At 34.8% G+C, this 17075-nt stretch overlaps 1 protein-coding gene and 1 long non-coding RNA gene across 3 annotated transcripts in view; one reads left to right on the forward strand and one right to left on the reverse strand.

Moving 5' to 3' along the window:
- The window catches only part of EMC2 (ER membrane protein complex subunit 2), a 59883-nt gene that overhangs the window by 34892 nt on the left and 7916 nt on the right, over positions 1–17075 (reverse strand). The window contains exons 1-5 of one of the 2 annotated variants that reach the window (XM_056823188.1): positions 16434–16541; positions 14533–14646; positions 8510–8574; positions 4159–4244; positions 2432–2489 (exon numbers count right to left, since the gene is read on the reverse strand). In XM_056823188.1, the coding sequence (XP_056679166.1) occupies positions 2432–2489; positions 4159–4244; positions 8510–8574; positions 14533–14646; positions 16434–16500 (390 nt within the window). In that variant the 5' untranslated portion in view covers positions 16501–16541. Of the gene's footprint in view, positions 1–2431; positions 2490–4158; positions 4245–8509; positions 8575–14532; positions 14647–16433; positions 16542–17075 lie in introns of those variants that run through there. The other variant, XM_007488221.3, reaches the window with a different exon arrangement.
- Positions 1–17075, forward strand: part of LOC130458344 (uncharacterized) — a 64190-nt gene that overhangs the window by 24283 nt on the left and 22832 nt on the right. The gene's annotated exons all lie outside the window — the stretch shown is intronic.

Genomic DNA, 17075 nt, shown 5'->3' on the forward strand with positions numbered 1-17075 from the left:
TGAACTCTCTTAATATTACCCAGCAAACAACTTTAGATCAATGCTTCAAATCAAATTTTGGGAATGGAAGAGGCAACAAAAGATCAGGGTGAAAATAACTTGAGATTGATGGAAGTAGTTTATAATACTGGAGCGAAAGCCTATCTGGAGCCCACACATGAATCAGCCTCAATAGTATTCCCAACATCAGGAGCCAGAAATGCCAAATGCTGGAGAGAATGAGGGAAAAAAAAAATATATATATATACTAATGAAGTGTTGGTGGAACAGTGAACTGGTACAGCCATTCTGAAAAATAATTTGGAATCAGGTCCAAAAAAATCCTTTGACCCAGAAATAGCATTACTAGGTTTACAAAGAATAAGGAAAAGGATCTATGAGTAAAAAATATTTATAACAGCTCTTTTTGTGATGGCAAAGATGCTCATTAATTAGAGAATAGTTGAACAAGCTGTAGTATACGATTGTGAAAGCATACTAGTACTTGCTGTGGAAAATGATGGAGAGGTAGGGGTGGAAAGGGTAGTACTAGAAAAACATGGCAAGACCTTTATGAATTGTTTTTAAGTGAAGTAAGAAGAACAAGGAGATCACTGGGCAGAATAACAGCAATGCTATAATAATGTAACAAACTTAGCCACTCTAATTAAGACAACGATACAAGACCATTCCAAAGGGCTCAAGATGGAAAAATGCCATACACCAATTCCAGAAAGAACTAATGAATTGACTACAAAATGAAGTACAATTTCCTCACTTTTTCTTGCATTTTTTTCTGAAATACAGCTATATGTTTTGCATAATTTAACATGTATAACGGATATCATATTGCTTGCCTTCTCAGTAGATGGGAAAGAGGAGAAAAGGAGAAAGAACTTGGAACTCAAAATAAAAAAAAAGGATGCTAAGAATAAACTTTAAAAATGTAAACTACAGATGTAAAAATATAGTATGTGACCTTTACAAACAGAAATCTAGAATAGTATCAATTGGGTTCAGATCATAAAATGCTTACACAAGAAAGAGACTCAGTGCAATTTCAAAATATAAATGATATAATGCTTCTGTTAATATTTTCCTATATAAGCCAAAATTATATTCTCAGTGAAGATTTTTCTAATGTATCATAAAGTTATTTTTCAAATTTAGAAACAAAATGAAGAGTATTTTAAGAAGCAAAATGGATAATTTTGAGAACATTAAATTGAAAAGGTTTTGTATAAATAAAACAAATGTTGCTAAGATTAGAAGGAAAGCAGAAAATTGGGAAAATTTTGTCACAGAGAGAGGTCTCATATTGAAAATACATATGAGGTAGCTAGGTGGCTCCATGGATTGAGAGCCAAGCCTAGAAATGGGAGGTCCTAGGTTGAACTCTGGTCTCACACATTTCCTAGCAGAGTGACCCTGAAGAAGTCACTCAGTCCCCATTACCTAGCCCTTACCTTTCTTCTGCTTTGGAACCAATATACAGTATTGAATCTAAGATAGAAGGTAAGGGTTTTCATTTTTTTAAAAGAGAACTTTTGTCAAATTTAGGGGAATAAGAATCATTTCCCAACTGATTAATGGCCGAAAGATATAAACAGACAGTTTCTGAATGAAGAAATCAGTCATTTACAGGTATATGAAAAAATGTTCTAAAACACTACTGATTAAGTAAATGCAAACCAAAATAATTCTAAAGTATCATCTTAAATCCATCAAATTAGCTAAAACAATAAAGGTTAGAAGGGAATATGGAAAAGTGAGGACATTAATACACTGTTGATGGAGCTGTGAACTGATCCAACCATTTTGGAGGGCAACTTGGAATCACACTCAAAGTTATAAAACTATGCATGTATACTCTTAGCCCCAGCAATAGTACTGCTGGGTCTATTTCACAAAAAGTTGAGAGAAAAAGAAAAGAATCTATTTGTTCCAAAATATTTAGGGTAACTATCTTTGTGGTGGCAAAGAACTGCAAATCAAGGAGATATTCATCAATTGGGAATGGCTAAAAAAATTGTGGTGTAATACTACTGTGCTGTAAGAAACTATGAGCAGATTAATTTTTTTTCAAGTTGGAAAAAAACTACATAAGACAATGAAGAGTGAAACAAATAGAAGCAAGAACATTACATACAGCTAAAGATTTAATATTTGAAGAATAACTTATGAATGTTCACCTCTAGAGAATGAACTAAGAAACAGAAACATGAAGGAATTATATATAAGTATATATGTTTGTTGGATGATGCCTTCTATGGTATAAGGAAGAGAAGGTGGGGATGAGATACCTGGAATTAAATTCCATTAATAAAAAAATGAATAAATTTGGACTCTGAGATACACTATTTTCCCCTATTTTTAAAAGATATTTCTTTGACTTGCAATTAATTTAGTGTTAAGTTTCATACTGCTTATTTCAAATTATCAAGTAACTTACTGTGTTTGTTGGATCCTCCTGTAAAATTCGATCATAAAGCTGTATAGCATCCTCATACCTATTGATTTTAAAAGAAACAAACATAAATTTTTTAAACAAACATTAATTTTTAAAAAAATTGAATACAGATAAAGTACAAATCTTGGATAAAGTCTGAAATCCTTTGTGCTATGTATTTGTTCACTTTTACACTAAAACTTTTAAAAAATTAGTTCCAAAAAAGATAAATTGAAGCTATTTAATATAGTCTCATTAAAATAAAAGTTGCAGAAAATTTTCTCATTAAATATCCAATTTAGACACTGACCATAATATCACAATGTAAAACAAATATTATAAACTATGCTGAAATCCTCAATAAAAATAAGACAAATACCTCATACCATTCAATAGAAACCTAAAACCACTAAGTAAAAAAAAAAAGTATATCAAATTCATGCCAATGCCTATTTTATTCTAGGATTCTATTACAAAGCTATTTCCTCACAGTTTTTGGTCAATATATATACATATATATTTTGAGCATCTGTTATGTGCTAAGTAATTAAGGTACAAAATACAAAATATAATCTTTGCCTGAAAGAAGGCTAATAATTTATTTGAGGTGACAAAACATAAAAATCAAGTTTGTTTTTAAAGGCAATACATAATTATGGCAAAATGAGTGTTATACGTAGTAAATTGTAAGAGTTCGGAAGAACTCACTCAACATTTTCTATAGGTAATAATCTTATACAACAAATGTCCTCTTTGGTTCTTGCCTACACAGTGCTATTTCTATGAAGAAAAAGTAATAATATTAGAACTGGATTAATGGGCAGGAAGAGTATTGTAATTTATAGAATAATTTTAAAGGAAAACCCACAAACCATAAATCGAACCACTTTTATTGTTATGGAAATCTCAGTAAACAGCAAACAACTAGAATTCTCTGCATTTCTCTAAGAAAAAACGGCTACCCCCCAGCATTTGTCATATCTAGTATTGATATGCTGAACTACTCAGGTTTAAACCAGAATGGTCATTTCAGGATTAAAAATCTGGGATTAAATTTAAATTTTCACTAGAAAAGTCGGTATAAGCAGCAAGTGGAAATCTGAAAAATTGATCTTCATTTGTCAATCAAGGAAAAATAAAAAGTAGTTGCCTTGTTTTTGAGTTACAATTTTTGTGGGATTGGTTTTGTTTCTGTTTAGGGGGGTTGTTTTTTATTTTTCTTGTCTTTTTAGTCGAAAGGAAGATAGAGAATGAGAGGCTTTTTCCCAGTGCATTTCTCTATTTAATTGAGTTATAACCTTACTAGCCTATTTTTGTCATATTCTCTCAGAACATTGACTAGACTTAAAAAAATAACATTAATACCAGCTGCAGCCTGCACTGGGCAACTCCATGAAGGCAAACAGCTGCTTGTCATCCCCACACCCACCATATGACTATGGGGGCCATAGTACATGTGTGCACATATACACACACGCACACCACACATGCACACACACATACACACATCCATCAGAGAACCATCTTTTACCAAAAATCTGGACAACAGGTGAAAACAGGTCAAAGGTTCTGACCATTCATACAGACTGGTAATAAGGAGTCATATAATAATTAGAATAAATTTAGAAGGTCCCAAATGGCCAAATCAGGAATTCAATTATCTCCTTAAGGAAATTCTAACAAATTACATTAATGTGTTTTCTGAACTGAAATGTTTAAAAAAATTCTACCTTTCCATGGCTTCAAATCTCATACCAGTTAATCGTTTGACTCTATGACTTCCTGGAAATTGTCTTCTCAGCTCCTGAAGACAAAACTGAGGGGGAGAAAAAATCAGTCAGGAAAAAGGTCTGAAATATGATAAAACATGCTATAAATCCTAGGTCATAAACAAATGGAGCACAATATTCTAAAAGGCCACAACTTTGTTCTACTATCATCAAACAAAATACAAAAGCAAAGCTTCAGACTTGCCAAAGGTATTTGCAATTGACAAAAATTTACAATATACTCAAATTCAAATAAGAATGTAATATAGATTGCAAATATTCAAAATATTTCTGTTAATGGCTGACATTGTATTAATGAAACAAGGTCCAGAACATTGCCAAAACTCCTAAGAAATTCATAACCACTCAAAAGTCTGAAGTGGAGAAAAGCATGCCTCCTTTCTAGGCTAAAATTCACAGCTGGATAACTCAAAACCATGAAGCTCATCCATCAATAAGCACACACCTCTTGAACAGACACTGCATAAAGAACATGGGCTGTGGCCATAAGTGCAGATGCCTCTCAGATGTAACTCCAGCCTTAAACTCTCCCTAAACCTCCTATCTCTCATCTCCAACTATTAAGACATTTTTATACCTCACATCTCAAAATGGATGTCCTATAGACAACTTAATGTCCAAAACAGACTCAGATAGATGATTTGTAAAAAAGGTCACATATATAAGATAGCTATCAGGATTGGAAACCAGGAACTCTAAATCCAGCAATGACTAACCACTCATGACTTCAAGGTAAATGAAGTATTATTGCTAACTCTTACAAATGGCAATGGATTAAACAAAAAGAATGACACATATATGTTCAGGCTGCTTGAATAGACTTTTTTTTTTTTTAAAAGATAGTAAACTGGTGTCTAGTGAAGAAATAAGGAAAGAAGTTATGTCAATGAAACATTTTAAAAGTACACAGAAGGATATGAACTGGAAAGACCTCTAGGAATTGAGGCAGAGCAAAAGGAGCAAAGCCAGAAGAATATTGCACACAGAGACTGATACACTGTGGCACAATCGAATGTAATAAATGTTTCTATTAGCAGCAAAGCAACAACCCAGGACAATCCAGAGGAATTTATGAGAAAGAATGCTATCTATAACCAGAGAAAGAACTATGGGAGTAGAAATGCAGAAGAAAAACATGGTTCAATGGGGATATGATTAGGATTCTGCGGCTAAAAGATCACTCTACTGCAAATATGAATAATATGGCAATAGGTTTTGAACAATGATACATGTATAACCTAGTGGAATTGCTTGTCAGTTCCAGGAGGAATGAGGGAAGAAGGATGGGAAAAATCATGAATCATGGAATCATGGAAAAATATTCTAAATAAATAAATTTTCAAAAAAGGACACAGAAGGGAGCAGAAGGGAATTCATAAGATCAGTTTACTTACTATCATGTTAAATTTACCAAGCCCTTTTCAGGGTAGCTCATTTAGCTTTTTAGTGTCTGGCACTCAACTCTCACTTATAACTCCAAGAAGTTCTAGCATGCATAGTGTGAATCTTGAAATTTCTCAGACTTGTGAATGTTAAAAATTTCCACATTGGGGAATTCTCCATTGGAACAATTCCCTACTGGGAACATTCCCCATTTTGACAGTGAGAACTCTACTTGGATCAGAAATGGGAGGACCTCTGCTCCACCTATACTTGGGACTGCTTTGGGGGAAAGAACTCCTTGCTAAACAATGAAAATACTTTAACCCATACTTATAATGAGGCAAAAAGTTCTTTAAGCCATGCCTATTTTTAGAATTAATACAATGGGGTGCTAAGTACCTATTAAAGGTCAGGCAACTTGTAAACTTGCCAGGAGCAAAGAGGTGAAAACTTATTCAGCAGTGTTTTTTTCTGATTCAAACTTATTAAAGGGATTAGTCAACCCAGCAGTTAATTCAGAATGGGCTGTCCTTTGGAAAAACATCTACTGTGATTGGTAGATGTAAGGACTTAGGGGAGATGACAAAGGAGAAAATCCCCTATATAAGAAAAAGCAGAATCTCTTATGAGGATCGCTTGAGGAGAATCTCTTGAGGAGAGGCTCTGGAGAAGGGAAGCTCTTGGAGGACAATCTCTAAGGAGGTCTCGCTGGAGCTCCTCTGAGGGGACTCTGTCCCTCTGGAGGCTCTTGAGAGAGGCCCTTTGAAACAGTCTCTGGCTGGAAGGCTCTTTGAGGAGAACTCTGGCTGGAACTCTCTCTGAGGAGACTGTCACTCCTTGCTTAGACCTTGTGGTGAGTGATAAAAGACTGACTGACTGATCTCTCTCTCTTAAGAATCGGGTCTAGGCCATGTTGGCTTAAGGCCCTTCATACTTATTTCCTTTTTCTCTCTTTCTCTCTTTCTTTAATTCCTCATTGTATTATTAATTAAATTCTCTATAAAACCCAGTTGACTTGGGTATATTCATAATTGGGAATATTTCCCTGGTGACCACCTTATATTTGATTTAAAACCAAGACATTGTAGTGAAACATATTTTCTGCAGTCACAATTTACTCACCCACTCTTATATCTACTATAATTTATATCTTCCACTATTTTACTCACTACAGTTTATACTCTTAACTCTTTTAACTGCCACAGTTTAAGACAGACACCTATTTTAATTATAACAATAGAGGTCACACCCCAGTAATATACCTCAGCAAATGGGCTAAAATAGGCTAAGAATAACAAATGGGCCTTGAACCTGTTGCACCACAGGCCTACCCCCTTACCACTCTTCTAGCTTTGGAACCAATATTTAATACTGATTCTAAAGAGGAAGGTGTTTTTAAAAGGAAAATGAATGTTGTAAAATTATAAGCAATAAGCACAGCACCAAAAAAGAAATATGAAAAGATACTTTCCTCCTCCTTTGTGGAGATGGAAATCAGTTGATCAATTAGCATTTCAGGCATTGAGCTAAGAACTGGACACAGGATGGAGATGAATATGTGTGAAACAACATGTAATATCATATTATTTTCAATGCACTGATTAAATGTATTGATATTGTTATTTTTTAATCTTTTTAAGAAAAAAATGGGGACACCATATGAGGGGGGTTAGGAGGAGAGATGTAAGGGAACATATAACTGATGTCAAAACAAAAGATATCAAAATAAATTAATTTTTTTTAATTTGTTAAGGAAGATATTTGTGATAAGCCTACAGAATAAATAAAACTATTGATGTTTATCTATGAGACAACTGCAAAAACAATGGCTGAGATATTAATTTGAAAAAAGAAACATTTTCAAAGAAAATTTGATAAAAGAATTTTGAGGAATAGAATACCATGTATTTTGAGTGCAAAATAGAAACAAACAGTAATAATAGTCTTTATATAGTATTTTAAGATCTGCTTGCAAAATTCTTTACATATGTTAATTCATTTCATCCTCACAACTTAGTGAGGTAGGTGCTCTTTTGTAGACAAGACACAGAAAGATTAAGTAACTTGCTAAGGATCATAAATCTAATGGCAAGTCTAGGTTAATGGCAAAATTCAAACCCAGGCCTTCCTGACTCCAAATATTGTGATCTAGCTGCCTGTTCTGATCTTCCAACAGGATCTGAACAAAAAGAACCTAAGGATACAAGTAGCAAGTAATAAAAAAAATGGTAAATTTATTATGACCTGGATGAAAAAATATCAACATGTGTAGTAGAAATGCCAACATTCTCAAGATCTAAGCAAGCATGTATTGTTAAAAAATATACACTGATAATTTGTTCTTTGATGGTACAGCACTGTTAATGCAAAAATTATCTGACAAGGGCAAAGAGTAAACAAGTGGGAATAAATAAAATTCTGAAGTGTCTGAGATTTTTGTACAATTCAGGATTAGTGATACAGCACAAAGCTTTTTATAAACTTGACCCTGATTGAACTGGAGCTGTTCCCCAAATAAAATTCATCCAAAGGGGAAATTTGCCATCATTAAATTTTTTTTAAATAATATGATGCAGGAGATGATAGTATTTTGAGCGAAGCAGATAGACTCCCAAGAAAAGAACTTTGAAGCTAACAACCATATAAATGTATCATTTAAAGCAAAATTCCTTACACACCACATGTCTTCAAATGTTGTTTAAAATAATTTAAGATTTATTACTCTTATACTCTTTGCATCTATGCTATTTGAGTAAAGATAAACAATTTATGAACTAAAAGCAATCTTTTTTTCAAAACTTAGATTGCTACCAAAGCATTTTTTTTTTAATCTATGTCACATCTTCTGAGGCTAAACTGTAACTATAAAGGATGCATACAAGGCTAGTAAAACAGCTTAAAAACCTACCAATGCTAGGTCGTCCCGACCGTAGTCCAGAGCAGCAATCATCACCTGTTCATATATTATCCAAACTAGATAGATAAAAAGATAAACAAGTAGATAAATTTAAAATAAAAATGTCTAAAACATGTTAATCACGCCATTTATTTCCCAACAGTTGTCAACAATTCCTACTTTACTGAGAACATGAAAATCATTTATTACCAGTTCCCCCATCTTCCCTATGCCATTGTTCAAAACTCCTATTATTTTAATTTATTCTCTCCTTCTTTCTCTAATTCAATTCATTAAGGATTAAGTGCTTATGATGCTATTTTCTGGGGATACAAACACAAAATGAAAAATTGCCTCTACTCTCAAGAAATTTACATCCTACTGGGAGCATACAATATGTAAACAGATAAGTGGAAATTATTGCAATCAATACTTTGAAAAACCAGACAACACCAAAGACACTGGACTGGAGGTGTAAGGGAAAGAGGGCTCAGGAAAAATCTCTGAGAAAGTTGTGCCCTTTCCCCTTGCCAACCCTTGTGCCCTTGACTATAGGAGGCTACCCTATTAATCTTTCTCTCTTCTTATCTTCAATTTCTTCCTATCTACTGGCTCCAATGCCAGTTCTCTCCTCTCTAATCTAAATTCAGTATAGCTACCTAAGGAACTAGTCTGACCATGTCACTGCCTTGCTCAAAACCCTTCAGTATCTCCTCCTTTTTCTCCTTTCCCAACTTATTCTGGGATAAAACAGTCTTCAGCTTGACATTCAAAGCCTCCTACCTCTCTTTCATTTCATAAGATCCACATTCTAGAAAAACTGATAACTGGTATCCAAATTCCATCTTCTGACCCATAAATTGGCACAAGCTATCCATGATGCCAGAAATGCACTGCCTCAGCCAGGGGCCTTGAAATTACATGTCTTACTTCAAAGTTCAATTCCTTTGCCACTCCTCCAAAAGGATTACCCTGGTCCCTCTGGTTCTTTCCCTACTTCTTATAATCTTGCTACTCTACATGTATCCCCTTTACAAATTCTTTGAGGGCAAAAACTTATTTTTGTCTTTGTATTCCCAGGTCCCTTTGCATACAGTTAGGTACTTAATACTTAATGAATTTAGAATTGCCAAAATTCTACTGGTTTTTAGTTCTACTATTTAAATCAGTAAGAAATAAGACTATATTCTTTGCCACACAATAGCCCTTGAAGAGTACATATCCTTCTCCCTCTTAAGTCTTTTCCAAGCCAAATATAACCACATATTTTAAATGTTATCACAATATTTTTCTTTCAAATTCCCTATTTTGGTTGCCCTCACGTAGGTGATAGCTGGTTTGACAAAGCTCCTTTTGAAATCTAATGCCAGCACAGAATTAAAAAGTCAAAATCTGTGTGATCAACATTTTTATCCATTACACAAATACTTATGAAGCACCTCCTCTAGAAAACTGTTTTAGATGCTATGGATAATAGGGCTCAGGGCACTTCTCTCTCTGGGTGTCCTACCTGTCCACAATGCTCTTTCCCACCTCAACTCCATCTACTAAATCCTTCTTAATTTTAATGCCTTTGTTCTGTTAATTATTTCCTCTATCCTAAATATAGCTTGCTTTATATACATTTGTAAGTTCACTGAGGGGAAGGATTGTCTTTTATATCTTTTTGTATTCCCAGTGACTGAAATAGTGCCTGGCTCATAGTAGGCACTGAATAAAGTTACTGATTAGGTAAGTATGATAGTCCCTGTCTTCAGGGAGGCTTAATCTGGAAAATTACACATAAGAGAAAAAGAAATATGAAACTTCATGGTCAGAAATGGACCAATGCAAAATGTTCAAAGGAAGATACTACATCTGTTCTGAGGAAGAAGGAATGAAGAAGGAATGCAAGGGTGGACTTCACAGAAGAAATTACTTTGGAACTGTTACTTAAGGGTAGGTAGTATTTCAATGTTGGGAGAAGAAAAGAATACAAAATAGGCTCAGAGACTAGGCTGCAAATCAAATCAGTGAAAACCAAAGAAGTTGTATTTCATTCAATAGGCTACAAAGTGCCATTGAAGGGATTTTGATCATAAATACCATGTTCAAAGCTGTTCATTAAAAAAAGTTACGCTTGTATATAAGATGGAATTTAAAAGGGAGTTTGGATTAGGAAAAAGAGATTAAAGACAGACTACTTCAGATGGTTCCATTCAGAGGGTGAGAGGTGATAAAAAGCCTGAACTATAATGGTTACTGTAGAAGTACAGATTCAAAAGCTATTATAGGGACTGGATACATGAAACTCAGTAGATGACAAAATAGAAAAGATAAAGGGAAGGTAGGGAGCCTAAACTCATGCATCTTTTGAGGCCTGTGTAAATGATGATGCTATTAAAAAGTGACAAGCAAGATGAACTGATTTTGGCAATCCAATTCTGTTGAAATTTGAGGTATAGGTAGAAAGATCAGGTAGAGATGTGATACAGACCAATCCACTTTTGTTTCTGGAAAGAGAAAACAGAAATTGTAACATGAGACTATGGGATTGATGGGGTTCATCACTGAAGAGACTATTAGTAGAGAAAAAGATCTCAGAACTTTGTGGAACACATAATCAAAGGTAAAAAGAAAAGGCAAGCAGCAAAAAAAAAAGAGTGAGAAGGAATGAATGATCAGAAAGGTACAGGTACCAAAAGAATTCAGCATTACAGATACAGAAAAGGTACATAGAGGAGAATTTGGTAAATTTCTTCACTTAAATGGTGATGCACGGTGAAGACATGATGAAGTCTTTTCCTACCATTATTTCTGGAGTTCAGTTATAAAATTATTTTTCTTCTTCAAATGGAAGGAATATTTTTTTAACAAATGGAAGAAGACCAAGTAAAAGTGCCTGACTATATTAAAAAGCTGCACAACAAAACACAAAAGAAAAATAACATTCAAAAATATTTATAGTAAATATGACAGATATTATATAATTATATAATATCTGGTTACAAGAATCCTTTCTAGTTTGCAACAGTTAAATGGTGCAAGGATATAAACAGTTGTCAAAAGAAGAAACACAAGCATTAATCATCATTTGGGAAAATGTTCAATCTCACTAATAATCCAAGAGATTCAAATTAAAATAACTTGAAAAATCAACTCACTCATATGAAATAATGAACATCAAAAAAAACTTAACACTAACACAATTGTAGGGGGGAAAGGGTAGGCCTGAAACCACAGATAGAACCAAATCCTATACAGATAGTTCTTGCTTTCACTTTTAACACTTATGTTAACTTTCCTGTATATTACTGTGCTTTCCCTCTGTACCTACCCCTCAGGTCAGAACTCCTTGGCCTACCACCTCCAACACCCGCAAAAAAGTCCTAAAATAAATCAATTCCTAGTGAAAGTAGAAGTGACCCCCTGAGTGGCAAGGTGGGTGCATATCCTGTGTAGGGGGAAGAGATCTTTGTTCCTTCCACTCACCCACACAGCCACCTATGTCTATATTCAGACTGCCTGAGCTTTGTAATGCATGTCTTTCCCTGGAGTCCACAAGTCCTTGACTTATGAATTGGCTCCCTCCCTTATCCAGCATCAGTCCCTTTTCTGCTTTCTTAGTAACTGAAACTGCAGAAAGCAAAACTATTGGTAAGGGAGGTTTTAGGGAGAGTACTGCACCTCCTGGTGAGGAGGCTATATCATTCAGTATAACTGTAGCCCAAAGCCTAGCATTTCATTTGAACTGAATAAATATTTGATTAATAATAAGGATTTGATATGACACTAATAAAAACAGAAAGGTTTTGGAATAGCTGCTATAGGGCCTGAGAAAGGCCATCATCAAAAGAGAATAGGGAGATTGCATTACCTCTTATAATCTGGACATTTTGCTTTATTTACTAAATACTACATTTGCTTTTTTCTTTCATATTGAACTTATGGTAATTAACATCCAAAAGACTTTTTCACATGCTACCATCCTATCTTATTCTCTACAATGACATTTAAAATATCTGAATTTATTTCTTTGTCTTTGGCCCATTCAAGTCTATCAAGATCATATGGAACATAGGAAAATTAGATATTTCATCAGGAAATTAGATAAAAAGGTCAACTAAATCCTTAAGCAAAACATTAACAAAAAGGAAAGCACCAAGGACAGAACTCCACCACTGCAGGTTACAGAGTTTGTTAATCTTACTAGAGCGGCTCAATCTACCACAAATCCACCTAATTTTATTTTTATGGGTATCAAAGACAAGTTGGTCAAATTCTGTGCTGAAATCAAGATTTATTTATGGTGGCAATGAACTTTAGCTGGTGAAAGGCAGAACTGGAAAAGAAAAGATCACTTACTCCAACTCTAATTTTACAGGAAAAAACTGAGGCCCAGGGGAAGAGAATTAAAGTGAATTAATTCACCAAAGGTCAAACACTTTGATTTTAAGTCCGGTTCCTTTAATTCCCAAATCAGGGCTTTTTTTTTTTTTACTATAATCATTAGAACAACAGAATTTCTTTGATGCAGTAGTATGGTACACAAAAGTATAGCTTTACTAAAGTTCTCCTTCAAAATCTCACTGTGGTTTGGAAGTGACTCTGGATTCTTCAAAGTCTAAGTGTCTAAGTCAGTACTAACAGGGTCTTGCTAATTCGACCAAACTAGACAGGATTTTAGTAATTGGCCTGGTAAAGCATTTACTATATATGTTGCCCAAGAATTAGCCAAAATTTGGAAAGTATTAACTGAAATAAAGATAAACTGAGGGAAAACTGTTTCTTCAGCAATGACTGTTGTTCCATGGCTGGCTGTGACTAGAGAGGCTGCTACAGGAACCTAAACTTGCTTATTTGTAATGGAGGTACAGGGATCCTGGTACACAGGGGACACTGCTTATAAGGGAATGCCCTGGGAGATGCTCTAGATAGATTCTGGGGTTTATTCTGGGGTTTGTCTGCTAATTGATTCCTACTACTTGCTGATGGATCAATCTATTTCCTAACCTCCTTCTTCCTTCACTCCCTCCCTTGCCTCCCTCACCTCCCCAATCTTCCTTGAAGCCTTTGGCTCCTTTCCTCCCTCCTGAGTGAACTATAAAGATACTCTATTTTGCTTTCTCAGTCAAGGGGTTTATTAGGATAACAGGATGGGAAACTGAGGTAAGAGGGAGGAGGAATTTCCCTAATCTAAATGAGATAAAATTGAGGGTTTGGGGAGTCACAAGTGTGACTCTTAGACAGTTAAAAATATGGAGGACAATAGCAGTTCAAAATCTTCTTTCTTCTTCTTCATAAATCAGCCAGGTCTCTCAGCTTAACCCCAGAAAGAAACAAAGTTCAAAGTCTCTCCTTTTCTCCTGGCCAGCTCAACTCTCTTATAGACCACCAACTCAAAAACTTCTCCCCTGATCAGCTTCCACTGCTCAGAGCCAGAGAAAACAAAACAAAAAAAAATCAAATCAGCCTCACCAAAGTCTTTCAGCCAGCTTCAAACCTCCAGGGAGAGAGTGTGTATCTCCCAGTCAGAGACCAAGTCCAAAAAGCCCCTCCCCACTGTCAGCTCAAACTGCCAACAACTGGGGACATTCCATAGGAATCTTCTCTTGCATCTTGGTCCACAAGTCCTGCAAAATCTCACCCTCTCATGTCTCTATCACATAACCCAGGTTAACTGCAGAGAGCTGAATTTTTGAGCACAATAACTTCTGAAGATTATCTGCTAAACTAAAGCTGGGTTACTGATTTGTATAACTGGAGGAAGTGACACTGACAAAATCACTGATCTTTGACATAGGGCACAAATTACCCACAACAAAATTCAGTAGCTAATGGGTCAGATAAGGGAATTTACAACCTGGAGTCAACAATGAAAAAAGGTGGTATAAAAGCTGTCTAGCTGAAAACATCTGTAGGGTTCTCTGTACTTCTTGAGTCATTTTTTCTCATCAACAAGGTCACCCATTAGATTCAACTATTAGCAACTGAGGTCATTATAAAATGATATATAAAAATAAATTATTAATATAATTAAAAAACTAAAGGCTTACCATCATCTCCAAGTTTCGAAGCATATTCATTAATTAACTCCTCTCCAACTTCTACTATCTGTTCACTATTTCGGTAGTTTTCTTCCCTCCATTTTCTCATTTTATCTCGCATTTCTGAAAAACAAAAATGTTGACTTCTTTGGTCAATAACAAATTCAAAAATGAAAAATCAATTCATAATTAAATCAATTCATAAATTAAAATAAATTTCAGAGCAGCAGTACAGTGCTATACATTGACAGGTTTCTCTATATTCTTTTCACTTTGAAGCCCTTTTCACTAATTCTGGGTAAATATATGGATTCATGTTTAAAACAACTCAGAGATCATTGTTCTTATATATAGCCCAAGTGGCTTGAATTTAAGATGGCTTTATTAAACTATTATTACAAGGTTACACTGTAAACAGCCACTTATACACTCTGAATAAGCTTGAGGGTCAACTATTTTATTTTGGTCTCTTTATAGATATTTACAGTATATAACAAGTCAAAATTTTTTTCTTTTACTAATGACATGTGACAGACTATTTCTACTGTTTAAGATATCCTTCCCTATTTTATTTAAACTTCATATATACTGATTAGAGAAATAGGACTGGAACTTTATAGTTTAAATCCACAAGGTGAGGAAAATTAGAGCTAGGAGAAGTAACTTACTCAAAATTAAAAAGGTAATAAGTAAAATCAAGCAAAGCCTTCATTCATTCAGTCAACTAACATTTCTTAAGAACCTGCTATGTGTCAAGCACTTTGCTAAGTGATAGAAAGAGAAGCAAAAAGCAGTCCCTGTTCTCAATAAGTTCATTAAGTAACTATGTAGTGACAAGATAAAGGCAAGATAAATATGGGATAATCTCAGAGGAAAGGTTTAATGTAATGAAGGACTAGGAAAGGCTTCTTAGAGAAAGTGAAAGTTTAGTTGAGACTTGAAGGAAGATAATCTAGAAGATGGAAATGAAGAGGAAAGAGTTCCTTCCACTCCACTAGAAATGCAAAGAATATGGGTCCTAACTATCCTGGAACTTAAACCTACTACAACAAATAAGACATGTGCAAATAAGTGAAATAAAAAATGTAATTTAAAAATTCAATAGATAGATAAAAAGCAATATAAGAGCTTATAACATAAAATTGCTTTGGGGTAGGAGGGAGAAGTACTCAGAGAATCAAGAAAAAGTTTTATGAACTACTTATGCTTTGAGCTAAATCTTGAGGGATTATCCTAAAGTTATAGGTAAAATTAAAAGAAGATATACAGGTAGACAAAGCAGTATAAGTAAAAAATCAGGAAAGAATGTTTTGGGAACTCTGAATTGTCTAGTTAGGCTATACCCAGGATACATGAATGAGAAATAAGGCCTGGAAATCTGGTTAAAATTATACTTCAAGCAAGAGCTATAAACATCAAAGTATAAGCAACAAATGGAAACCAAAGACTGAACATAGCTGTGATCAGTTAATTAGAAGGCTATTACAATAGGGGATAGCTGGGTGGCTCAATGGATTGAAAGCCAGACCTAAAGATACAAGGTCATGAGTTCAAATCTACTCTCAAGATAGTTCCTAACTGTATGACCCTGGGCAAGTCACTTAACCCCTATTTGCTATCTCTTAATGTTTGACCCATTCTAAGACAGGAGGTAGGGTTTTGCATTTTGTTTTTGTTTTTTAAAGAAGTCTATGTTCATGCCTACATTATTACTGAAAAACAATTATGCAACTAGTCCTTTGCTCATCTAAATATTATGTAACCACAAACCAAAAAGTAGTGCTTAGGTGTAGAAAGGGAGGCATTCATATTATTTTCAGAAATATAGATGCAGGAAAATAATCATAGCTCCCCAAAATGACACAGCCTCCTGGGCTATCCTTTCCAATACTAGCAGCATTTTCACTTACTTCTCCTCAAGCCCAGGTAGTTGGAAAACTCCTTGCTGCCAATTCCACAGTCTCCTTCTTCCTCCATCACTGAGTAACTTCTCTTGTTTTGAGGTTCAGACAATCCATATTTACTACCAATCAAAATATGTGTAGCTGTTCCCTATAGAATCTCTAGTCCTTCCCCTTTCTTTTTCAAAGAGTTCACAATATTTTTTTCTCCTCCTCAACTTCTGCCCAAATACTAGGGGGCTTTAACACACATATTGACTTTACCTCAATCACCCTTGAACTCCCCATTCCAATTCATTGATAACTTCATTCATCCACCAAAGTAATTTGTGGCTCTTTGTTGCCTTGAGGAGCAAATACAAAATACTTTGTTTGGCATTTAAAGCCCTTCATAATAATCTAGCCCCCTCCAACCATTCCATTCTCACATTTCTTACATCTCATTCCCCACCACATATTCTTCAGCCTAGTGACACTGACTGGCCTCTCTGCTGTTCCACAAACAAGATATTCCTCTCAGCTCCAAGTATTCCCTCTGGCTGGCTGCTCCACATACCTGGAATGCTCCCATTCTGACTCCCCTGGCTTTTTTGTGTCTTAACTAATTTATTATTAGTATAATTAGTTAATCTCATGTATTATAAGAAGCCT

Source organism: Monodelphis domestica, chromosome 3, assembly GCF_027887165.1.
Source record: "Monodelphis domestica isolate mMonDom1 chromosome 3, mMonDom1.pri, whole genome shotgun sequence".
Taxonomy (NCBI): Eukaryota; Metazoa; Chordata; class Mammalia; order Didelphimorphia; family Didelphidae; genus Monodelphis; species Monodelphis domestica.